We start from the raw sequence: 26069 nt of genomic DNA, 5'->3' as shown, positions 1-26069 counted from the left end.
GATGGATGATGGATGGATGGATGGGCAAATTTGGATGGATGGATGGATGGATGGATGGATGGATGGATGGACGGACGGATGGATGGATGGACAGGTGAATGAAGATGGATGGATGGATGGATGGATTGATGGATTGATGGACAGGTCAATGATGATGGATGGATGGATGGATGGATGGATTGATTGATGGACAGGTGAATGATGATGGATGTATGGATGGATGTATGGATGGATGGATGGACAGATGGATGGATGGATAATAGGCAGATAGATAGATGAATAAATGGACAGATGGATAGATGGATTAATGGATGGATGGGTAGGTGAATAATGATGGATGGAGAGACGGATGAATGGATGGACACATAAATAGATGAATAAATGGACATATAAATGGATGGATGGATGCATGGATGGATGAATGGATGGATGTACAGGTGAATGAGGATGGATGGATGGATGGATGGATGGATGTTGATGGATGATGGATGGATGGATGATTATCAGTCACAACTTTGGACAGGATTTTTGTACAATTACTCGTTGAAAAAGTGTAGGATCTAAACAGAGACTATCGAGCGTTTCAACTGAAAATGCTTTGTTCTATTAGCGTTAGCATTAGCCACATGCTAAGACAACATGGAGGGGTTAAAATGAGGTACAGATATACTCTGCTTTTCTGTTTCCTGGGATTTCCCTGTTGTTTTTATCAGGTCTGCTCTTAATTGGAACTGATGTTAATGTTAGCAGATGAGCCCGTGTCCATTCATCACCACAGTCAACAAGCAGCATTATTTATGCATGTGACATTTTTATGGATTTGGGACACTCTTAGCAGCATAAACAGTTGTGTCATACTGAATCTATTACAGAGACCGACCGCCAGCATTCCCATCCCACTCCCTGTGGAAATTAAAAGGCCTGTGTGTGATTTCTGTTGGAACGAGGATCATCTAGCTAACAGCTCCATAGCGGCGGCCAAAGGTTGGGAGTGAATGAGAGAGGAGTCCAGCTTTTTATTTGATCATGAATTCACATAAACAGCCTTTAGTTTATATTTACATGTACGGTTTAAACACAGAAGACTGGGATTCGTGATAAAGCAGAACCAATATCAGTGTGGCAGCTTTAGTTCAGCTGCATGTAAAATAATAATCAACCATGGGTCCAAATATCAACATTCATTCCAGATTAAAGCAGAGCTTTCAAGGCAAAAGTCCAAATGTCTGTTTTACTGGGTAAGCTGAAGCGGGTGTGCTGTTAGCATGAGGAGCAGTCGTAGACACCTACAGAACTTCCCTCAGCCCTTCACAATAAGAGCCCTAAACAAATACAGCTTTTAACTTGAATGTTTTCTAGGAAAACTCAGGTGCTATTGTGTAATAGCTCACAATGATGTCATTGTTCTGTGCGGTGTAGATCATTAGTAGCTGATCCTGGGCTTCGGTCACACCAACATTGACACCTTCATCATGGGTTCCTACCATGTACATCCGACCCATTTTAACTGTTTCACACAGGTTCAATGTGGATGGGGTGGCTGGACTAGCGATTACTCGGTTGTCCTGCGATTGTCTTACTTCCTGTTGTTCGTTACAAAGTCAACAGTTTCAACTCTGGTAAAACTGTTCAGTAAGCCTCAAGGTCATGGGGTTCAGGTATGAAGGCTGTCAGCAAAAGATGAATAAAATGTTTCTGTGCCATGTCTGAACTCTGTAGACCAGAGCAGCAGTCCTACCGAATCATGGGTGTGGCCATTGGCTCACACACTGACCGCACAATGGATCCTTTCTTTTCACTCAAATCGTGTCTTTCACCACTGTGTACCTGGGTCAGGGTTAGGGATGCGTGTCTGTTCAAGGCAGCATGATTCACAGGAAGAACAGTCTTTCAGCACTCCCGTCTCCCTGCAGGCGGTCGTGGGGCATTTGCCGTTTGTCCTGACCATGTTTTCTCCTATGATGATTAAAAATAGGGTCATGATTAGCATTTCAAAAGACACCATTGCAGGAGAAGAGGAGGACGCACAAAGACAAACAAAAGAAAAAGATGTGGAAAACTGAAGGTAGAGACAAAGACACAGCTCCGGTGTTTACTCTGTCACTCAAACTGTGTTTATAGAACGAGGCATGGAGCTGTGAGTCCCGAGACTTTTCAATTCTAATTAATGACATGTCACACTACAAGTCTGTTTACACGTGTTGTATAGATATAGGTTTGGAAACAAACTGTGGTCACAAGCATCGATTCGTCTGGAGTTTGGGGGGGGGGGGGGGGGGGGGGGGAATTTTGTGTCTGTATACCCCTCCGAAGGTAGGTACAGTAGGTGCGCCTCGGTTGGAGCAGAGAAAACACCAAACCTGCTGGATTCTGGCCCTCCAGGACCAGGATTGGCCCCCTGCTCCAAATGTTTATCTACAACCAGCCTTAGACCGACTGTCTTTAAAAACACTGAATTAGACACAGTTTAGATGCCTGTGGGGCTGCCTGTCCTCAGACGCCATAATCTCTTGTGTGTATGATGACATTGTGATGGTTATCTAGGGTGCAGTCCACCAGAAACCAGAGGAGAATGGAATCAGGCCCCCTAAGTGTGGATGTCTCCAAATTGAAACTGACTGACTAAAGATTATTTTATAGAAGATGGCCAGCTTCTCTTCTTGCTGGTGTTTCTGTCAATTCTGTCTTTTTTGGGATCCTTTTTCTTATTCATTTTATTTCCACCTTCACATTATTTATATCTTGATTAATCGCTTTCCCCTTTTTTCATCATATATTTTAAAAATCATTTTTAATTGCTATTTTTGTTGCCGTGATGCACCTCGTGTTTTTATCTTGAGAGACACTGTATAAAAATGTTGTTTCTTCTTCTGTCATGGTACAGTGCACGTGTGACTAAAGGCAGCCTGTGCCGGAGTGGAAAGTGGCTCTTGTGGTGCTCAGCGGCAGGCTGAGCCCGTCGGGACGCTCGGGTGCATCTGTGTCCGATTAACATCTGTCTGTATCTCTGTGTCTCAGACACGGGCCATGAGCTCTGGGCAGAGCCCCAACAGGTCTACGAGGTGAGTGCGGCATCCTAAAAGTCACCGATGACGACTGGATGGATGACGATAAGGGCATTTCTCCTGGTTGCACTGTTGAAGTTGAACATGGTCCGGTACAACAGGGCCATTGTTTCCTCGACACCAAGCCTTGCCTGTCTGAGTCTGTATTTGCGTATTTCTACGTGCTCTGTACACGTGGACTGTGTGTGATAACTGGCAGTGGTACCTCATGGTGCAGTTCAGACTGCTGAATAAATAAATACCCATCAAACCCCGCAGGTTTGTGCTCTACCGGCTGACACTGGGAGCATTTATTTTCCTTTCATGGCAGTTGTACAGTAATAGGCTGCACACACACTAAGAACAGGGTGTCATCATCAGTGTGAAGCTTTCCCACAAGCCCGATAACATGCACTAATGTTATTTTACAGTGCATGAGTGTAAAACTGATAAATCATAATAATTATGTCAGTGCTGTGGGGCTTACAGCTTGTTTGTTTACTTTCCGTTTTAGTAAACTCATTAATTTAAAGTTATCTTACTCCTTCGATAGATTGTTGATACAAATAACTAGTCAGCCAATCACATGGAGGCGTTTAGTCCACCAGACCTGCTGAAGTTCAAACTGGGCATCAGAATGGAGACGGAACTGAACCCACAACCGTACACTGGGTTTACAGAGAAAACATCCAGCGAGACGCAGCTGCGTGCACGAGAAGGAGGATTACTGGGCTGGTTCTAGATGACTGAAGGACATCAGCAGCTCTAATGCACACTGCTTCCAACCAAGGTCTGCAGAACCAGAACAGCCCAGGCCCGGTTCACACACGTGGAGATGAAAACTCTCCAGATGTGGTCCACTGTGGTGTGCAGCAGCATGGCTGACCCCTCCTCTCCACCGGACGTGAAAGCGGTGCTTAACGTATACAGGCGTCTTACCCGCGTACTCGCTTCCAATCAGGAGCGTTTCAGACACAAAATGGGAGAGAACGTCACAAAATCACAGAAGAATAGCAACACCACGATGATTTCAGAAGTCCACACAGTAACAAGCCAGGAGAAAGACAGCCGCACATTAAAACAGCTACATGTTTCACAGAAAATCACGTACTTTTATCTGCATGTGACTTTTATTTTGAAAGTTTCCAGGTGTTTTACACTACTTTGTGGAATAAAGCCTGATTCATGCTTCTCCGTCTGCGTCAGTGTGGAGACATGCAACGTTCTTACGGGCCTGCTGGAGAGCTCCTCAAGGACGGACGGAGTCAAGCTGTCTTTTCTAAACATCCGTCAGTCGAGACGGACAATGCAAGCTTGTGATTGGTCAGGATGCCGCTGTCGTCTACATCGCGGCCGCCATTGCGCCCTCAAAAACATAAAGAGAGCCGAGGATAACAAGCGGCAGACACGGAGAAGCTTGAAGAATACCTCGCGAAAAAACTCTAAAAACATGAACTTTTAATTCCCCGTGACTGGAGGAGTGAAAAGATGCACAGCAAGCGTTTTATTTGTGGACGGAAATGACAGGAAACGTGGGTTTAGAGGTGGCGAGTGCATGAAGAGGTGGAGGAGAATGAGAGACCAATTTGTCTGTGTTAAAAGTCTCTTATATACACAAAAAACACAATATAAACACACGATCTTGGACCGATACATGACAGGATACCACAGAACAGCGCTACGCCCTCTGTTGTCCTGCTTTGCAACACTCTCCAGGAGACGGAGAAGTAAAAGAGCAAAACGCTTCCGTCAATCCGTGCGTGTCTGTCCCTTGCGGAGCTGACGGAGAAGCATGAATCAGGCTTAAGAATGAACGGCGTGCTTCTGTCGGCTCGCTTTCTGATTGGCAGCATGCTCGTTCGTCCCCACAAATCAGACCAAGACGATCCTAGATGTGTGAAAGCTCGTATTTATGAATGGAGTGGTTCCGACACCCTTCCAAGCAGACCAAAGTGTTCTTAGAGGGATACTCCACCCCCAAGTGAAATTTTGTCTTTTTCTGTATTCCCCAGAGTTAGATAAGTGAGAAAAAAAAACTTTATGTAGCCGTCTGTCTGCTTTAGCTTAGCATAGACAATAAAAAAGTGATGAAATAACTTAATAATAACCAGTTATTCCTGGTGAGCTGAATAATCATGCCGCCTGAAAATGAACAGTGATAAGTAACATGAAGGTTTTCCAGGAGCCCATTTAGACCTGGGACTACTTTACAACAAAGCACCTATGTAAGCCGCTGCTGCATGGCTCATGGGTATAACACGGCGGTCGGAAAAGCCTCTTGCTCCACTAGTTCTGGACCCATGTCCCTATGACAAACGCTTAGATGTAGCAGCTTAGACATTGCTCCTCCATGTTTCCAAACGTGGTGAGCAAGACCAACACGTTACATACAGTATCGTATCTGAGGAAGAGAAAGCAGGACCCCCCCAAACACAGTCCTACACAAGCCTGTGGAGATCATCTCATCATTGCCCATATGAATAAACTTCAGCACTCTGACGTTGTAGACAGCGTGATGTTTTTGGCTGTCTAAAAACCTGGTACCAAACAGCGTCCACGCAGCGAGCCGTGCATGTTGATAGAAGAGTGGCGAGCACTGAGGACTCACTGTGAGCGCCTTCCTGTGTTGTAGAGCTGCCCTAAACACTGAATATCCTCAGAGGGGCTCCGTCGCCCTCATGACTCACAGCCCCGCTGCTTGTCTTTCAGACTTTACAAACAGGCACTGATTTACATTTCCCGGGGCATCTGGAGAACGCCACTCAAAGAGAAAACCAGCAGCACTGAGTAGCTTGTAATGAGTCAGGAAACAGAGCAATTACCAGCAGTGTTCCCGGATCGACCCAAAACAGGCTCCTCAGTGGTGACGCTGGGCTCAGACCAGTGGAACTGTTCACTAAACGCTCACAGCAGGTGGTTCTCACGGCGCTCAGAGAAATGTGAGCTCAGCGTCACGCCTCAGTGCCACAGAGCCTCACTGTAGCACACGTGTTCACGTGCATACACATATACACACACACGCATACACACACACAAATGTAAATACACACACACACACACACACACACACACACACATGTAAGTGCACACACGCATACACACATACACACACACACACACACACATACAAATGTAAATACACACACATACATATACACACACACACACATACACATGTAAATGCACACACGCATACACACACATACACACACATGCATACACACGCATACATATGTAAATGCACACACACATATACACACACATATATACACACACTCACGTACACACATACAAATGTAAATACACACACACATACATACACACAGACACGCACACACACACACACACACACATACACATGTAAATGCACACACGCATACACACACATACACACACACGCATACACACACACATACACACACATGCATACACACACATACATATGTAAATGCACACACACATATACACACACATAAACACATACACACACACACACATACATACACATGTAAATACACACACACACACACACACACATACATAATGACTAATTGTGTTGGTGCCTGTGCTCGGCAGCCTCGCCTCTGTCGGTTTACCCCAGGGCAGCTGTGCCTACATCGTAGCTCATCACCACCAGCGTGTGAATGTGTGAATCTCTGATTGTGTTACAAAGTACCTGGGGGGGTGGGGGGGTGGGGGATGGGGGGGGGGGGGGGTTCCAGGACTCTAGAGGCCGCTACATCAAATACAGGGCATTTACCATTTGCTTCTAACAGAATTAATTTTACTTGGGAAAAATCCCATAACGTCATTACTGCTGAGGGCTAAGGGAATAGATGGTTCAGAGCTATGATTCTGTGTAAGTTTGGCAACTGTACTGAAATGAAATATAGGATTATTCCTATTTCCCTCAATTAGCGATAAAAAATAAGCAGTTCTAGCTTGTCGAAGCTTATTTTTATACAGCACAAGACTATTTTTCCAGGATAAGTAGGACTCCTGGTGTGTAGAGCGCCATGTTCTCCAATTTTCTAGAGTTTTGTTTTAAAGTTTGTAAATGAGAATTAAACCATGGAGCCAACTTCCTACCTTCTTTTTTAAAGGGGCAACATCATCTAATGCCACACATAAAGAGGAAGTAACATTATGAACTAAAGCTTCAATTTGTGAGGTGCTAGAACTAAAAATATTGCCCTCTGCTACGTTCCTCTGAGATGCTGAGGACAGTAAAGATGGAACAGTTGATTTAAAAGATGCAACTGCGTTGTCAGATAGAGACCGACTATAGTGAAATTTACTTTCATGTCTCGAGAACTCAGTTATAAAAAACTCAAAGGTTATCAGAAAGTGGTCCAAGAGGACTGGATTATGTGGGAATATTGTTATTTCCTCACACTCTATGCTGTCAGTCAGCACAAGGTCCAATGTATGATGGCAGGAGTGGGTGGAGCTATATATTCTTTGAGTAAAACCAATTGAGTCTAAGATACTACTAAAGGCTACATTGAGGCTATCATTTTCAATGTCCACATGAATGTTAAAATCCCCCACTACATTGACCTTATCAGTATTTAGCACCAAATCAGATAAAAAATCAGAGATCTGATCCAAAAACTCAGAGTAAGGGCCTGGTGGACGATATGAAACTACAAACAAGAGTGGTTTTACAGTTTTGCTATCTGGATTAGGAAAACTAACAATAAGATGTTCGAACAAACTGTAGCTTTTAATTGGTAAGGGACTGATTAATAAGTCCGAATGAAAATGGTTGCCACTCCTCCTCCTCACCCTGTACTTCGAGCAATATGATGATTTAAATAATTTGAAGGAGTCGATTTGTTTAAGCTAACATAGTCCTCTTGCTGCAGCCAGGATTCTGTGAGAGAGAGCAAAGAGATCTGATTATCACAAATAAAGTCATTAACTAACAAAGTCTTAGAAAAAAAATGGATCTAATGTTCAATAACCCGCATTTAATTTTTCTAGTTTTCTGCTCAGTTGAAATTGTTCTAATATTTATGAGATTTCCATGATTTGCTTTATTAAGCATTGTGGACCAATCACAGCATTCTATAAGGTTCAAACCCCCAAAGAGAGCTGTGATTGGCCTCCAGAGGTTCCAGTGGAGCGTTTCTAGACGTAACTTTGCAAAGCAAGAATTTGGTCTAGTTCACTAAGCTAAGAAACCAGAGCCTGCTGAGACAAGTGTCCTCTAAAATCAGTCGGACATTTTGCAGCCATTTATGCAATGTAAATGAGTCAGAGGACTCCAAAGTGCTTTACTACAATCAGTCACACGCTGGTGGTGATGAGCTACACCACAGCCACAGCTGTCCTGATTAAATAGGAGAATTTAAGCATCACTCTTATTAATTCAGTGGTTCCAACAGGAAATGTGCTTGTTTTATGACCAACTGTGTGTCTCCAACCAGTGTTCATTTTGTTGATGAAATATTTTGTTGGTTTTTGTGACAAATGAATTTTTGCAAAAGAAAAGAAAAGAAAAAGACAAAATTATGACGAACATTGCTCAACATTTTCAACACTGTCCTCTGCTGCCTGTGGATAAATGGACGTGACGCCACCAAACAGCGGCGATCTCTAATGATGACTAGAAGTTCTAGCCCCCCCCAAAAAACTACATTTTTACTAAGCTGTGTAAAATAAGAACAAAGTCATGGATTATGAAGGTACTCAGAACAAAGGTACAAATGAGTATTACATTAAATTTCTTCTCAAAGTTACCTGTCACCACTATCAGCTGTAGCCCTATGAGTGTCATGACTCGAGGGAGGTGTTTAACCCAAGACACGACTTCAATGGGTGAGTAAAGAAAAGTTATTTTATTTTAAAACAGGAACAAAAGGCGCACTGGAAAGTCCAGTGAGGGTGTGCCGTTCAGCTTTAGTCCATATAATAATTCTAGAAGTGCGGAAAGGTGGGTAGCCAAAGTCAGTGTAGTTGGTGGCTCAGCGGCTGAGGCGGGTGAGGCAGCGGAGATAAAACGGCAGGCGTTGTAGAGGAGGATGGGATGTGGTTCTGGAAATCTGGGGTTCAAGCGGCGAGAGTAGTGTGTAGCGTGGAGTATTCTGAACAGAATAAGCAAGCAGGGTTCAGAGGAGAATCCAAAAAGCGTAATCCAGATAAACAGTCCAAGGTTCAGAGCCAAAAATCCAATGTCAAATCCTAACGAGCAAAAACGAGCAAACAAGGTCAAGAGGCTGGGGCAACCTAACAGGTGCAATCATCCGGCGTAGTGTGGTGTCTCCTTCCTCCCTTTATACCCAACCTCCTGATTGGAGATTCGGCACACCCGCAGCTCCCTCCGCTCCTCACCTGTGGAAGATTGCCTCAGAGCTGGTTAGTAATGAGAGAGTGCTCACCTCAGCTCAGGAACATGACAATGAGATACTGGGATTATTAGACTGGTACAGGACCAGTCCATGCAACGCCAGCAGCATCACGTCTCAAAAAGACACCGTCTAATCTAGAGGAAAATGTCTGTATAGAATTAATGAGGAGCTGTGAGACAAGTTTGTCTTCCAAATGAAGATCCCCCCCCCCCCCCCCCCCCACACACACACACACACACACGAAGGGGACGGAGGCGTACCATTAACATGACAAAGGCGTGTCATCCATCAGGGTCTGGGATATTCATTACTGAGAGGATAAATGCGCACCAGCCAGAGAAGGAACAGTCGCTGCATCAACGCACACATAAAAAGACTTTGTGTTTGGGATCGAGTCCTGCTGTCACACACACACACACACACACACACACACACACACACACACACACACACACACACACACACACACACATTTACTTTGGTGAACGTTTTACTTTTGACACCATTTGGATAAGAAGAGGGCTCAGCCGGCTTGGTGCAGTTCAGTCAGCGGTGCTTTAAAGGTGTTTTAAAGTCTCTGCAGTGCAACGATTGCGATACTTAAGTCCTTCACTTGAAGTTCTCTGCATCAAAAGTCATGGAAGGTTCCCACCTTGGCCTAACGTAGCATGGAGCGGAGCCAGAGCTGCGTTCTGCGCAGACAGATTTTACTGCCTACATTAGAGTGTAATAAAGAGCAGAGCAGCTTGTAGAGTGAGCGGCTGAAGGCCTCATCGCCCTCACACACACACGCCGTGTGTTTGGAGCAGATTCAGAGCACTGTGACAGATTGTGGAGGATGTCTTCTTTCCAGCGTGACCCTTAGTTTTCCATTACTGTGTTTCACTTCATTACAGTGCGGGATGCTACATCCAGTCCACACAGGTTTGGTAAGGATTAGGATTCAATCCTGTTTAGAGACACCGACTGTTTAATGTTGAACTCAATAAACCCTTTCGATCAGATGGATGAGAGAGACCAGGTCCTTTTTTCTGCAGGCGTCAGTTTAGTCTTTATACAAGAATCCCAGCCCAAACCAACAGCAATAATACTTTATTAAAACTCCAAAAAGTACTTTAAAGTGAATCAAAATGATAAGTTTATAGAAAAAACTGCACTTGTTAGTGAGGTTATTTATAGCGTCTTCAGCATCCCGTGTTTGATGTGACTGAATGATGAAGACACATCTTGTTCTTCTGTCTGCACCTGGTGGGCACGTCAGATCAACAAACACGTGTGTGTGTGTGTGTGTGTGGGGGGGGGGGGGGTAATGTTTATCCACATTACAAAGGAAGAAGTAGCTGCATGAATAGAAACTAAACGTGGAGAGGGACAGGGAATCCAGGGACGTGTCCATAGACATCTTTTCCAGGTCATTTCTCTACTTCCTCTGTGGAGTTCTGAGCACTCCTTTAATTTGGTGTTTGTGCAGATTGAAGAAACTGTGGAGTGGGTCTCACCTGAGCTGCACCACCTGCCTGGGCTGCAGTTACCATTGTGACCAGATGAGGGCGACACGTCAGAAACATTTTTCTGCAGAAGAGGAGGAACTTGCAGCAGAAAGAGAAACTGCGACGGGAGAGAGAAAGAAAAAGAGCAGAGGAATGGCTGTAGGTTAATCTGTCGACGGGTTTAAGGTCCGTTCTGTGGCAGGACTCGGCTGAAGCTGTGACTCGGCCACGAGGCTGGAATGCCAACGGCAGCTGAGACGGAAGCAGGGCCTTCGCCAACCGTCTGGCTCTGTCTCTGTGGCTGGACTCCCCAGCCAGCTGAGGAACAGGGCCAGCATGATCAAATGTCAGCACACACTGTAGCAGGAAACACACACACACACACACACACACACACACACACACACACACACACACACACACACACACACACACACACACACACTGGGTTTACCCAACCCACTACACCAGTAAGCGCTGTTTCTGGTCAGCGGAGGCTGCAGAGTGCTGTCCAATGGGAAGCTGCTCAGGTTTAGCTTCCACCTCTTTAGTGTTTCTTAGGGAGCATGCAGGTGAAACGACAGTGAGGATCTGCAGCAAAAGTCCATTCATGTAAATAGTCCAGCTCAGACTGCGAGACCATCTAAAGGCTCATCTTTGCAGGTGTTAAGCCTTCATCAGCTGATTAGAGTGACACTTAGAATGAAGGCTTGAATTATCTGGCTTTGATAATCTCGTAGATTAGGTTCAGTTTAGGTTTACTGACATGAATGAACCTCTGCACCAGGTTGCACAGGTTTCTGTGCGTTTATTTATTATAATATAAAAACATGTCCGCCTACATATGCTGTACGTCCAACATTAAACAGCAAAGTAAAACGCTGCATCAACAGCCTCTGATAGGAGAAATAAAGATGACATATTTAGCGACACGCTAACAACTAGCTGAAACCTGGGCCTATAGCTCAGAGTCTCTTAAGCCTCTGTGGAACAGTTCTCTAGAACAGTGGTTCATAACCTGGGGGTCCCGACCCCCACAAGGGGGCGCCAAAGCCTCTCAGTGGGTCGCCAGGACCTCTCCACTTTAAGGGGTCAAAACTTCATTTATTACTTGTTTATAGCCTACATTTTGCTCACATTTTTTTTCATGAGTGAAAAGTTTACTGATATTAAGACAGGAAATAATTAGTACAGAAAAAGTAACACACTTTTAAGAACATTTTGCTCAGCTCACTGTTTTATTTTCAAGTGTCAGAAGTTCATTAAAGATAGGACTGGTTGATTAATCACAGCCTTTACAGTAAATAATCTAGTATAAACAGTAATACACACATTTAAGTACATTTTGCTCAGTGTATTTTTTATGTGTCAAACGTTTATTGAAAGGAATGATTGATTTATCGGTGTTTACAAGAAACAATGTGTTCAGAGAAGTAATACAAACTGTCAAGCACATTATGCTCTGTTTGGTTTTGTTAATGACTTTGTTCTGTACTGGAGCCTACTATTACTGTTATCTATTGAATCAAAGCATATTAAAATGTGCTTGAATAATTTTATCATTTCTTAATAATCTTTGTACTGGAAGAGAGAATGGGAGGGGGTCGTCAAAAATTTTACTGGTAAAAAACGGGGTCCCTTGGGAAAAAGGTTGGAAGCCACTGGTCTAGAACACCCGGACAACAAACAACAAACAGAATGTCTGGATTAGAACCTTACAGTCTCATTGAGATGGAATCATCACCTGTGCCTCCTCCCTGTCACCTGCCTCAACCACCTGTTGCCTGTGCCTCAGCCACTCTGTCAGTGCGCCCCGTGGCAGCTGTGGCTACATCGTAGCTCATCACCATCTGCGTGTGAATGTGTGTGTGAATGGATGAATGATACACTGTAGTGTAAAGCACTCTGGAGTCCTTACTCTGAGGCGCTATACAAGTGCGGATCATTTATTTAAAGGAAAACAGAGGTGTCAGGTTTCAGGTGTTCCTCCAGAGGGAGGATAGGGTGGAGGAGCATCTCAGAGGAGCCTGTCATCTCCTCCTGCTGGAACACCTTCCATGCTGTTAAATACAAACCCTCCTCCTCCTCCTCCTCCTCCTCCTGGTGTTGCAGCTCTGACTGCAGCACTCCAGAATAATGATCCCCCTCTCCTCCTCCTCCTCCTCTCTCTCCTGGTTAAAATGCTGATCACGTGCACGTGCGCGCACGCACACAAACACTCCTCTCCAAGCGGAGGCAGAAGATGAGCGAACAGTTTGTGTTAGACTCAGTTCATGACCCCCTGGGAGGAAACAGAAACTAGTCAGCTGAGGAGATCTTTAAGAAACGCAACATAATGGATCTGCTTCAAGGCCTGGAGATTTTGTGGTTCCCCTCCCCCTCCTTTGCTCTCTTCCTCTCCCCACCCTCCCCCACCCTCCCTCTCTCTCTCCCCCCACATCTCTGCGCTCTCCTCCTCTGTCAGTCGTGGGAAAAGCCGTGGATGCGGCTGCAGCAGGAGCGGGAATGCGGTCTCCTCTGCTCTGCCTGGATATGAATCTTTGATTTTCTTTACACCCCAACAGGACGCTTTGACCCCCCCACTCCACCAGTCTGAACTCTCTCTGGGGGGGTGGCAGCGGCAGGGAGCGCGGACTTCCCGGTTGCACCACAGCGGTCTGAATGACTGCTTTATAGTTTCATCTGGATCTTCTGAGTTCTGCGTTGTGTTTTACTTTCTCTCCAGGGAGCAGGAATCGTTTCACCTGAGCATTCAGAGTCTTTTCTCTGGGAGGGGGTTATTCACGCCTCCATCCGGACCGGAACCGGTGCGGTGCGTAACTTGGATGGGAACGAACTGGTGTTCTTTGCTTGGATCATTCAGGGCTGCAGACTTTCTCCATCCTGATCTGGGGCTACATCGTTCTTCACCACAGCCTCATCCACCGCGCGCTCCTTTTCATGGTTTGCAGGCACTGGACGCAAGACTAGCGAAGGGAAAAAGCATCTGCCTCGCCTCACCCTTCCTCACGCTCTCCCTCCCTGTCTCCTCTCTGTCTCTGAAAACGAAGGAACACTGCATGGAGGTGGCGCAGCCGCCCCGGGCTCCGACCGACCACAGGTCCAAGCAAAAGGAGAAGTCCGTCAACAGGAGACACTTCGGATGAGGTCGGACCGCTCTCCTGTTTCCCCGTCTCCTCTTCTTTAGCCTAATCGGTTCTGCTGTCGGAACAACCAGCATGGGGGCATGAGGGGCTGGAGAATCACTGTTGCACCCTGAAATATGTTCCGCTTCAGCCCGGAGGACCGTTTGCGCACGTCTCCATCTGCGCCTCACCAACGATGCGCTGCGTCTCCAAAGGGAGCCGCTTTCATGACCACCACGTCTTTTGGTAAGTCAGCTTCTCAGAATGTCTTCATGAAAAGTCCTGATTTCATTTCTCCTTTGATTGACTGGTGTCCGTGTGGGGGGTGGGGGTGGGGGGTAGCTGTGGTGCATGCGTCCCGCGTCAACCCATCCCAGCATGTCAGCAGTGAGGCACGGTCCTCCTGCTGGGGAACCTGGGAGACAGGAGTGTTGGACTTTGATCAGATCAGATCAGCTAAGAGACATGTGGAGAGGACAGTCACAGAGATGTCCTCTGATGGACGCTTCAGGGGTGTCACACACACACTGATGTGCAGCAGTCTGAACAGTGGTGCTACGACAGAGAATCACGATTCACTTGGAAGAAAAAAGACTGAATTAGTGAATCATTAGGAACAGAAACGAGTTTTTGTCTTTAAGATATCAGATGGAGAAACCTTTGTGTGTGCGTGTGTGTGTATGTGTGTGTTATGTGTTTGTGTGTGTGTGTGTGTGTGTGTGTGTGTGTATGTGTGTTTGTGTGTGTTATGTGTGTGTGTTTCTGTGAATGTGTGTGTAAGTGTGTGTGTTTGCGTGTATGAGTGTGTGTGTTTGCGTGTATATGTGTGTGTATATGTGTGTATGTGTGTGTGTTTGCGTGTATATGTGTGTGTATATGTGTGTGTGTGTATGTGTATATGTGTGTGTATATGTGTGTGTGTGTTTGCGTGTATATCTGTGTGTATATGTGTGTGTGTGTATGTGTATATGTGTGTATGTGTGTGTTATGTGTTTGTGTGTGTGTGTGTGTGTGTGTGTTTGTGTGTGTTATGTGTGTGTGTTTCTGTGAATGTGTGTTTGCGTGTGTGTGTGTTTGCGTGTGTGTGTGTTTGCGTGTATGAGTGTGTGTGTTTGCGTGTATATGTGTGTGTATATGTGTGTATGTGTGTGTGTTTGCGTGTATATGTGTGTGTATATGTGTGTGTGTGTATGTGTATATGTGTGTGTATATGTGTGTGTGTGTTTGCGTGTATATCTGTGTGTATATGTGTGTGTGTGTGTATGTGTATATGTGTGTATATGTGTGTGTGTGTGTTTGCGTGTATATGTGTGTGTATATGTGTGTGTGTGTGTGTGTGTGTGTGTGTGTGTGTATGTGTGTGTGTATGTGTGTGTGTGTGTGTGTGTGTATAGGTGTGTGTGTGTGTGTGTGTGTGTGTGTGTGTGTGTGTGTCTTGTTCTGCCTATGAGCATCTATCTGTGACTGAATGCTCGTGGACGCACCTTTCTTCTCCTCTCTTCCTGCAGGTTACTGACTGGTTTTGTGAGGATGGATCTCTAACCATCGAGATGCTGCTCGTTCACCTGCTGGCAGCCTTCTTTTCCTCCATCTCAGGCTCCCACTCCTCCTCCCTCTCCTCCATGTCGGACGGACTCCCGATGGCAGACCCGACCGCCTCGGACTTGATGGCCGAGACCTGCACTGCCTGCTCCTGCATGTCGGTGGAGAATGTGCTCTACGTCAACTGCGAGAAGATCACCGTCTATCGGCCCACACAGCTCATCCCTCCGGCTTCATCCTTGTACCACCTGAACTTCCAGAACAATTTCTTAATCATTCTCTACCCTAACTCATTCCTTAACTTCACCCACGCTGTGTCGCTGCAGCTGGGGAACAATAAGCTGCAGAACATCGAAGGTGGAGCGTTCATGGGGATGAGTGCACTGAAGCAACTGCACCTGAACAATAATGAGTTAAAAGTGCTGCGAGCCGACACTTTCCAAGGAATTGAAAACTTGGAATACCTTCAGGCTGACTATAACCTAATCAAGTACATCGAAAAGGGAGCGTTTAATAAACTGCACAGACTCAAAGTGCTGATCCTGAATGACAATCTCATTCAGGCTCTTCCGGACAACATATTCCGCTTTGCCTCACTCACTCACTTGGATATAAGAGGAAACAGGATCCAGAACCTTCCTTATTTGGGGGTCCTGGAGCACATTGGACGTATTGTGGAGCTGCAGCTGGATGACAACCCCTGGAATTGTACCTGTGATTTAGCACCACTGAAGGCATGGCTCGAAAACATGCCCTATAACATTTTTATTGGCGAGGCCATCTGTGAAACACCGAGTGACTTGTACGGGAGGCTCCTGAAAGAAACCAACAGACAGGAGCTTTGTCCATTGGGAACTGGAAGTGAATTTGATGTTCGGATGCCACCTGTGCCATCTGACAACGGACAGGTGCCGTCCAGGATGGCCCCAACCACCGTAGCTCCCATGGCCACTAGATATCCCAAATCCACAGACTCGTCAAAGGTCTACGGGAATGGTATAGTGGCTGGTTTGCCTCCTTTTGGAAGAAACAGCCAGATTGTTTCCTTTCAGACGCGGACTCCTCCAATGATGTGTCCACAGCCATGCAGCTGTAAGGCTCACCCATCCGACTTTGGCATCAGTGTGAGCTGCCAAGAGAGGAAAATTAGAAATCTGGCTGATCTTATTCCCAGACCCCCAAATGCAAAGAAACTTCACCTGAGCGGGAATTACATCCGAGATATTGGCCCAACTGATTTCCAAGGTTTTGAGGGGTTAGATTTGCTCCACCTTGGCAGCAATCAGATTGCCACGTTACAAAAAGGTGTTTTTGCGAACCTCACTAATCTGAGGAGACTGTACTTGAATGGGAACCAGCTTGAACAGTTACACCCTGAAATTTTTTTGGGCCTCACAAACCTCCAGTACTTGTATTTGGAATACAATGCCATCAGAGAAATCTTAGCTGGCACGTTTGATTCCATGCCAAATCTTCAGCTCCTGTATCTCAACAACAATGTTCTCCAAAGTCTCCCAGCATATATCTTTGCAGGCGTCCCTTTAGCCCGACTCAACTTGAAAAACAACCACTTCATGACCCTGCCGGTCAGCGGTGTCCTGGACCAACTGCGATCACTGAGCCAGATAGACTTGGAGGAAAATCCGTGGGAGTGCACCTGTGATCTGGTTGCACTCAAACTCTGGCTACAGAAGCTAGGTGATGGAGTAGCTGCCAAAGAGGTGAAGTGTGCATCCCCGGTACAGTTCTCCAATATTGAGCTGCGCCTAATAAAAAACGAGATCCTCTGTCCCAGGCTCGCAAGGCCACCATTTATTCCCACAAGTGCCAACCCTGTTTTGACCTCCGTGTCACCTGCAGGAGTTGGCAAGGCCTCTTCAGGAGGGCCCGTCCCTCTGTCGATTATGATCCTCAGCATCCTCGTTGTGCTCATCCTGACTGTTTTTGTGGCCTTCTGCCTTCTAGTCTTTGTCCTGAGGCGGAATAAAAAGCCAGTGGGCAGACAGGAGGGGTTGGGGAATCAGGAATGTGGCTCCATCTCCCTCCACCTACGCCGGCACAGCCACAAATCTGGTAAGAAAAGCTCCATTCCAGGAGATGACTTGGGTGGTGAAACGTTCATCCCCCATACCATTGAGCACATCGGCAAGAGCCACACCTGTGGGATTGGACGCTCCTCAGACATGGATGCTGGCTTTAAGTTTGCCGACTCCCAGAGACAGAAGATTATTCTCCGTAACTGTGCCGACAAGGATAAAGACCCACTTTCCACCCTGGAGCGCAACAAGCGCCTCAGCACCATCGACGAACTGGAGGAGTTCCTTCCCCACCGAGAACCCAGCATGTTCATCCATAACTTCTTGGACAGCAAAAGAGATTTCAATAGTATAGGGATGGGCGGCTATGAGATCCGCTACCCCGAAAAGACAATGGATAAAAAGATGAAGAAGTCATCTCTTATAGGCGGCAACCACAGTAAGATTGTGGTGGAGCAGAGGAAAAGTGAGTATTACGAGCTGAAAGCCAAGCTCCAAGGGACGCCTGACTACCTGCAGGTGCTGGAGGAGCAGACTGCCTTGAGTAAAATGTAGACGTTGTTGTGTGTGACGGTCGGCTTTTATTACACACACGCGCTTAAGCCACTTACGGCAGAAACACACACACACACACCCTCTTACACACACACACACGCTTAAGCCACATACGGCAGAAATACACGCACACCGACTCACACACACACATATGCCTACACATAGAATTCAGATACATACAGCAAAAACACACACACACACACACACGCACGCTTAAGCCACATTATGGCAGAAATACACACACACACACACACACACACACACACACACACACACACACACACACACACACACACACACACACACGCACGCACGCTTAAGCCACATTATGGCATAAATACACACCCACACCCACACACACACACACACACACACACACACACACACACACACACACACACACACACACACACACACACACACACACACACACACACACACACACACACAGGGAAAAAGTGCCTTCTGGACCTCCTTAATGACCAATGCCGAGATAAGACAAAATGTTTCCTGACTACGACGCTAATATTAGAATCAGCGTGGATGATGTCAGAGGTGCGTCCTTCAACGAGTTCGACTCCCTCTAACATCCCGCAGCAGCCCGAGAGCCACCGGACAGTCATGTTGTTGCTGCTAACCAATGGGGCACTCCCTCTGTTCATCACTTCCTGTTCTGTTCCTCTTTGTTGTTCCAACCAAATGAAAGGGTCTTGAAAACGAATACCTCGCTGCCATCAGCCCGTCTGCAGAAGGGGGCATCAGCTGTTAAAACCCACAAAGGCCCAGTCTGGAACCACTTTAGAGGTTTGGTGACTCGGTGGACGCCATCTTTTTGTTGTGTTTGTTTTTGCTTCTTCTTTTTGGGGCGTGCGCTCCGGGGATCCTCCGCGACGTCCGCCGAAGACTCTGTCATCTGGTCTGGATTCTACCCGGCAACAGTACACCGGCTCTCTGCTGAGAGGTAAAACAGCTCCTAGTTTGCATTCTTCTCACTGAAGGCAGTACAAAACTCTTTCTAAGGAATGATTTCAGGATGTGCTTTCTTTGTGTAGAGCCATGCTAACTCTGGTGGAGCTGTGCTTCTGCTCTGCAGTACTCGTGTGTTAGGGTGAGATCCGACGGCACACACACTGTCAGAGACGCTGTTTCTTGAAACAAAACAAAAAAAAAAAAAAACAAGGATAAAAAGTGACAAAGCTGCTTGCCATGTAAGCGTATCCTGGAATTTATTTTGTAAGTCTTACATTGTTTGTATCTGTGGGACTGGTTTGTAAATTACAAGGAAGACTAACATAGGGACACTGAAACTGTGCGATACGTAAAACTGCTAAAATAAATCCGTCAGCTCTCAATTCACTGCAAAGAAGAATACCAACATAGTTCATTTATTTTTCTATGCAGGATTATTTAAAGACGTATTGGTATTATTTAAAAAGAACGCTACACTTTGGTCTCGGGGGTTTTACTGACTGACGAGGGCGGGTTGTAAAATGCCATCTGTACTGGGTTACTTTTGTTGTTGTTGTTCTTTTTTGTTTGTTTGTTTGTTTTTAAATCACATCAGTGGAACCGAGGCCTGATACTCTGTGAAGTCCCAAACCGCTTCCTTGTTCCTCTATTTCCCACCATATCTCTTTAATCACCATATGCAACCAAAATAAATGTGCATTAAACGTGAAACGCTTCTGGGTGGTGGAGACGCCGACGGGATGCAGGGAGTGGGTCCAGGCTCCAAACGATTGAACCCCATGTGCAATATTAGAAATACGAGAAAAAGCTCCGACGTGACGGCTTCTAATCAGGTTGTTTAATTAGTTTGAGGTTTTAATGTCAGGTTCCTTTTAACGGCTTCCTTCTATCTGATTCTTATTTAAAAGTCCTGTTAAGTTCAAATGGAGTGTTTTTGAGTGGAATGTACCATGGAAAGCATAATAAATACAGTTTTCTATTGGTCATACATCTCCTGTATATTGGTTAATTTTCTCTTGTATAATCATGTTGAAATGAAGGTATTAAAATCAGCACCTTTCCACCCTGTGCCCCTTTTTCTTTAAGACCCTGCAGTTTCCTGTGGTGCTTTATTTTGAAATTTCCTTTAAACATACGCTGAGGTTCTGCCCTGGGCTCCTGTAGGCCATGTTTTCTTCCTGCCACCCTCCTCTCCACCTTCCTCACAGAGCAGGCACCAAACAGTCACGCCTCTGTGGGCCTAAAAATGCCGTTTCTGTCAGAGTCCAACCTTTGGGGCTATTGAGAACCCAAGTTGCAGAAAGTATGACTCATCCCCCGCCAGAGAGTTGTCCTCGTTAATAATTAATACCCATGGCAGTTATGAACTAAAAAGGGATGTGGGGAGTTGGGTGAGGGAATCTGATATGTCCACTCTTTCCAAACATTCCTCCTCCTCAGTTTTCCTCCTCCATCTGCTGTGATTTTTGATCCTGCTGCTCCGTCAGACGGCAGGAAATTTACCTGGACACAGACGAAAAAGCATCAGATTTGGCTGGGAAGCATGTCTCCAGTGTGTGTGTGTGTGTGTGTGTGTGTGAGAAATGACTCGACAGACGACATAAATTCTCATTTTCTTCCTAATTACTGTAGACTTTAGGACAGAAATAATCCATTTTTCTGCAGCAGAAACTTTCCTGTAAAAACGACAGCATCCCGACTCTTTTGCCATCTGGTTGATTTTTGTCACATTTATTCTGTTTTTGGAGGAAAGTGGAGGAATGCTGCTGAGGAAGCTGATGCCTATGGAGGGAAGTGGCCACTAGGGGCACTGTGAGCTTAAACGAGCCTGTGGCTGAGCTAAACGAGGCTAAAAGGATGGAAGAAAGATGCTTTTGTTCCATATTTGAGGAACCACAGCTGCTTATTGTGATTGTGATTTATTAATAATTAAAGACAGACGTGGAGCAAAAAGCTGGTATTGGGTTAAGTTGGAGAAGAAATGAGCATCTGAAAGGTTCTAATTTATCATCTGTGAACATTTGAATGTTTTGTTTTCATAACTGGACTCAGGTCAGCAGCACTGAGCCAAATAAATGAACTTAAACATTTAAGACAGATTTTTGTAAATCAGAGTTTGTGTTTAAACAGTTAAACTAAAGCGATGCAAAGCTTTTGTGTTACTGAAGAACAAACTGTTGTATGAGATGAAAACAGCCTCTTTATTACTTTCATCCAGTTGAAGTTGTGTTCAAATGTTTGCTTTTCAGAAAGATGAAAAATGAAACTTTAGTTGTGAAGAATTTTTTTTTCTGGAGACTAAAAATAATAATGAACCAAATCTAAACTAAACTCGTTTCATTAGGTTCAAATATTAGACAACGCCTTGTATCACAATGTCCTTAAATGTTGACATGTTTTATTTATTTAAGGTCATTTTGAACATAATAATTACAGATTAGGCTCTAAAACAGGTTTTCTACCAACAGTCTAAACTATTACTTCATTTGACAAACTTTTATTTTTCTGTTCAGACATTTTTGTCTCTCTTCTGTGAGATTTTCCACTTCTTCTCTGTTAAATTTGGTACAACAGTTACGGGACAACAACATTTGCTTTAACTTCCCTTCCTCAACCAAAAAGACACCAATGTCTGCCGTTTGTAACAAATCAAAAACAGATATTTTATTAAATGTCAAAATATTTAAGCTGTTTAATGATAGATGTTTTACCTATCTGGTTTATTTAGTCCGCTTTGAACAGAGCCCTCCTAAACTCGGATCTCTGCGGATTGTTTTAGCGTTATGGCTTTTCTCTTTTGGAGGCCGTGTTTCCTATTACCCGTCCTAGCAACAAAACAACAAGAAGCCCACCTTTATGTTCGGCTCACCGAAGTAGGAGCAAGCTACAGATCCATGTTTTTCTTCAGTAAGGATGAAAAGTTTGGTTCATCTGTAAAACATCTAACTAGGGTTACATGTGCTGCAGCTGATTTATGCTTCTCATCTAAAGAGTTTTCTAAATGTGACCCTTTAGTTTCCACTCCAGGAAGAAAAGAAAGGAGCTTTTAATTAATTTAGGACAAAGATGTAAGTTAATACAATTTAATTCATTTTAATTAGGGCTGCTGCTATTGAATATTGCATCCAATCCTCTGTCCATTAATCGAATAATCAGTTTGAACTCTTCAAACGAACCTGTAGCAGCGTGACTCCAGGTCGGGTCTAGGGAACCGAAGTCCACCCCCTCTCCGGTCAGCTCACAGGTCTTAAAGAAGCCAAATGAGCTATTAACGGGGCTAAAAGGGGCTAAAAGAGCTATTAACAGGGCTAAAAGATGCTAAAAGGCTTTTAGTGGGGCTAAAAGAGGCTAAAAGAGCTATTAACGGGGCTAAAATATGCTAAAAGGCTGTTAGTGGGGCTAAGAGAGGCTAAAAGAGCTATTAACGGGGCTAAAAAAAAGCTAAAAGAGCCATTAACAGGGCTAAAAGATTAACAGGGCTAATAGATAAAGGCTATTAACGGGGCTAAAAGAGCTATTAACAGGGCTAAAAGAGGCTAAACAAGCTATTAACGGGGCTAAAAGAGGCTAAGGCTACTAACGGGGCTAAAAAATAGATAAAAGAGCTATTAACGGGGCTAAAAGAGGCTAAAAGCGCTATTAAAAGGGCTAAAAGATAAAAGGCTATTATTGGGGCTAAAAGAGGCTAAAAGGCTATTAACAGGGCTAAAACAAGCTTACAGATCTATTAACGGGGCTAAAACAAGATAACAGATCTACTAACGGGGCTAAAACAAACTAAAAGAGCTAACAGGGCTAAAGGAGCTATCTGCTTTGCCTTATGCCCTGAATCCCACATGTTTTTCTTTCATTTAAATGAAAAGTAATGATATGTGGTTCCAACATGCCTGTCACATTTTGAGATTTATTAACTTGTAAAAATTTGTAATTAGCACGACTACAAATCAGATGTCACCACAGAGGTAAAGTGATGAGCAGCTCCTGTCTAACGGGGACGGCGGGCGGAACAGCCCGACTGGGCAGATTCCTGGCGGACCGGTCTGGTCGGTGTGTTTAGATGTCTTTTTGTTTTTTCGGGCCGGTGTTAACTCGTGGTACACTGTTGATCACCTGCTGCTGATGAGAGGATTTCTCTTGTCAGTGTCGAAGGAACAGGTGAACTGCTGCTTTAGTTCCTTGAAACACTTTCTATGCCCAGACTGTAGTGGTCTGTTATTTATAGTTTATAATTATTATTAAGTGAATGCACTAAACCCACCGGTGATGGAGGATAAAATTAAATAAGCTTGAATATTTTCTCATACAGCTCAGCTGTTAGAAATAAGCAGATGTCTGCTTCAGCTGGATGATGTCACATTTAAAAAAGTGTTCACAGATAACTGATCTTTGATGAAAAAGAATATTAATCATTTTTATTTTAATATTCATTTTATTTCATTTCTAATGTTTGGATGTCTGTGAATATTACAGAATGTTCTGATTGGTGTAAGAATACGTGATAATATTCTAAAGTCGGTCTGAGGTATAAAACTGTGCTGGGCCTAAAGCCCTGCACATTTATTTAGTTTCTACATAAACACCAACAACAAATAAATAGCAGCAACTGGATGTGTCTGCATACCCCTCTGATAATAGGTAGTTGTACCCCTGACACACACACACACACACACACACACACACACACACACACACACACGCACGCACGCACACACACACACACACACACACACACACACGCACGCACGCACGCACACACACACACACACACACACACACACACACACACACAGAGTTTTGTTTTACTTTGTGTGGGAAAAAATGTCCAGAATGTTAGAAAAAGAATCCGTTTGATCATAAAATAATAAAATAAAATAAAAAGCTGTGTCTTGTTCTAGTTAATATTTCCTGTTGCATGAGTTCAGTTGTATTCATTCATGCACTTAAATATTCAATTCAAGTTTATTTATAAAGCACCAAATCACAATATTCATGTTATGTAACAGTTCTTTACTACTGGGATCAAAAACATTGAATCTCAGATCTGAGGCTGCTCTGTAATTAGTTTTAAATAAACAATACATAAAGCAACTTCTGATCAATCCATATCAATTTCAGTCTTTTCTTTTTTTTACCGTGTCCTGTCTGGCTGTGAAGCAAACAGAATTGATGTCTGAATGCTGGTAACAAGCCTTACAGATTTACTCTCAGGTGGAGCATCAAAGCGTCTGCTTTTAATGTCACGCCTGATACTTAAAACTTTATTGTTATTGTTTTTGAATGCTTTGTAATTCCGACCAGACACGGAGACAGAGGTGAAAGAGAAAGGAAAAGACAAAATGTGGGAAGAGAGCGGGAAAGGGGGTGGGGGGTCCACAAAAATAAACAATAATGAACAAGAGTCTGCTTCCAAACCTGCAGAAAGAGAAAGCAGAAAAAAAATGGGACACACAATAATACATCAGGAATAGATTTCAGTCTTAATGTAATAAGGAAAGAATACATCTGGCCATGTGGTGAGTAGCAGCTACGCTAGGGAGGCGGAGACTCTGGTGATATGCTACGTCTGCTTTGTAATCACGCTGATTACAAACTTTAACAAGCTGATAAATCTGGCGTGGTCGGAACACATAATTACTTTTCATTTAAACGTGTGATCAGGTGTAAGCCGAAGCAGATTAGAAGTAGCTCTTTTAGGGCCGTTCGGGGACCCATGACCCGACCGGAGAGGGAGGAGGCTCTATTAGGTGACAGACTGAGACTTGTTTGATGTCCCTTTGGGTTTAATGAAATGCTTTGTTTATTGTAAAGTTGTTTTTTGTCCGGAGCACCATCATGCAGCCATTTTGGATGTTATCAGTGATTATTGCCATCTTCCTCTCTTACCAGACTTTATTTCTTCTTTATGTCTACCGTGATCGCCGCAGCTCCACGGCTCACCGCGGTGTCGCTGGAAGTCAATAAGACAAGTTTCTGTGGCTCTTCCTCACCACAAACACCTCGATTTCAGTCTCAGTACATTCAGTTTTAGAGACTGTTGGTTGCCATGGTTACCCATGAAAAACCACCAATCAGCTGGCTTATTCATATTAAGAACATTCATGAAGTCCTTAGCATTGTCCATTTATGGAAGAAAGTGGTTGTGCTGGAGGCGGGATCTGATCCATACACACTTGAGAACATTCCTAGGACAGGTGTGATTAATAAAGCAGGAACTGCTGCAGCTGTCTGCTTCTTTCCTGTGGCTGATGCAGCAGCACATTTTCATGCTCGGCATGCATGTGCAGCTCTGAGTGACCCACCATGTTTTAAAAAGAACAACTATTTTATGGTTTCTATGGGAACTAGCCTTTTAAGAGTTACATGGGAAAGCCAAACACGTGAAAAAGCACCAGGTAGCCAACGCTTCAGGTCAACACTCTGCTGTCCGCAAACATCTTCAGCGTTTTTAGACCTACTAAATGAAAAATCTCTATTTCAAAGGAGGCCTGGCCAAAGTTGGCAGCAGCTGGTCTCAAGAACCAAACCCAGATAATCCTAACCCAGACACAGAAACTAGGTGAGACTGAAACTCAAAAAGGTTTACAGCTTTTTAAATCAAACACTTGAAGGTTCTGATGTCGCCCTGAAGAGTTTTAGTTCTGATTTAAACGACCGTGAAGTCATTCTGCAGCCACCAGCTCTGAGTGGACCTAAGCTCTTTACCGAGCTCAGTTCAAATGGATCAAGTGGTACTGCACATGAAGACAAGATGGACCTGTTGTTAGGAGGTTTGTTCACAAATCATCAATAGATGTTTGAGCTCTGTAGCTCCGAGTCTCATCCTGAGAGTCTCTCAGTGAGTCACATCTTCCAGGCAGTGGACCAGGACTACAGCGAGCTGAATCATCGACAGGACATATCGCTTGTGTTGGATTGACTTAATACAAGACATTTTCATAGTCTCAGGTGGGACATT

The 26069-nt window shown here is 44.6% G+C and overlaps 1 protein-coding gene across 1 annotated transcript; it reads left to right on the top strand.

Moving 5' to 3' along the window:
- The first annotated feature begins 14121 nt into the window (after window positions 1–14121).
- slitrk4 (SLIT and NTRK-like family, member 4) lies at window positions 14122–18291 on the top strand. The gene is made up of 2 exons (XM_015967046.3): window positions 14122–14258; window positions 15521–18291. The coding sequence occupies exon 2, from the start codon at window positions 15563–15565 to the stop codon at window positions 18143–18145; it is 2583 nt and encodes an 860-aa protein (XP_015822532.3). The 5' UTR covers window positions 14122–14258; window positions 15521–15562; the 3' UTR covers window positions 18146–18291.
- Window positions 18292–26069: the final 7778 nt, after the last annotated feature.

Source organism: Nothobranchius furzeri, chromosome 1 (genome assembly GCF_043380555.1).
Source record: "Nothobranchius furzeri strain GRZ-AD chromosome 1, NfurGRZ-RIMD1, whole genome shotgun sequence".
NCBI classification, from domain to species: Eukaryota; Metazoa; Chordata; class Actinopteri; order Cyprinodontiformes; family Nothobranchiidae; genus Nothobranchius; species Nothobranchius furzeri.
This window is presented reverse-complemented; position numbering and strand designations above follow the sequence as displayed.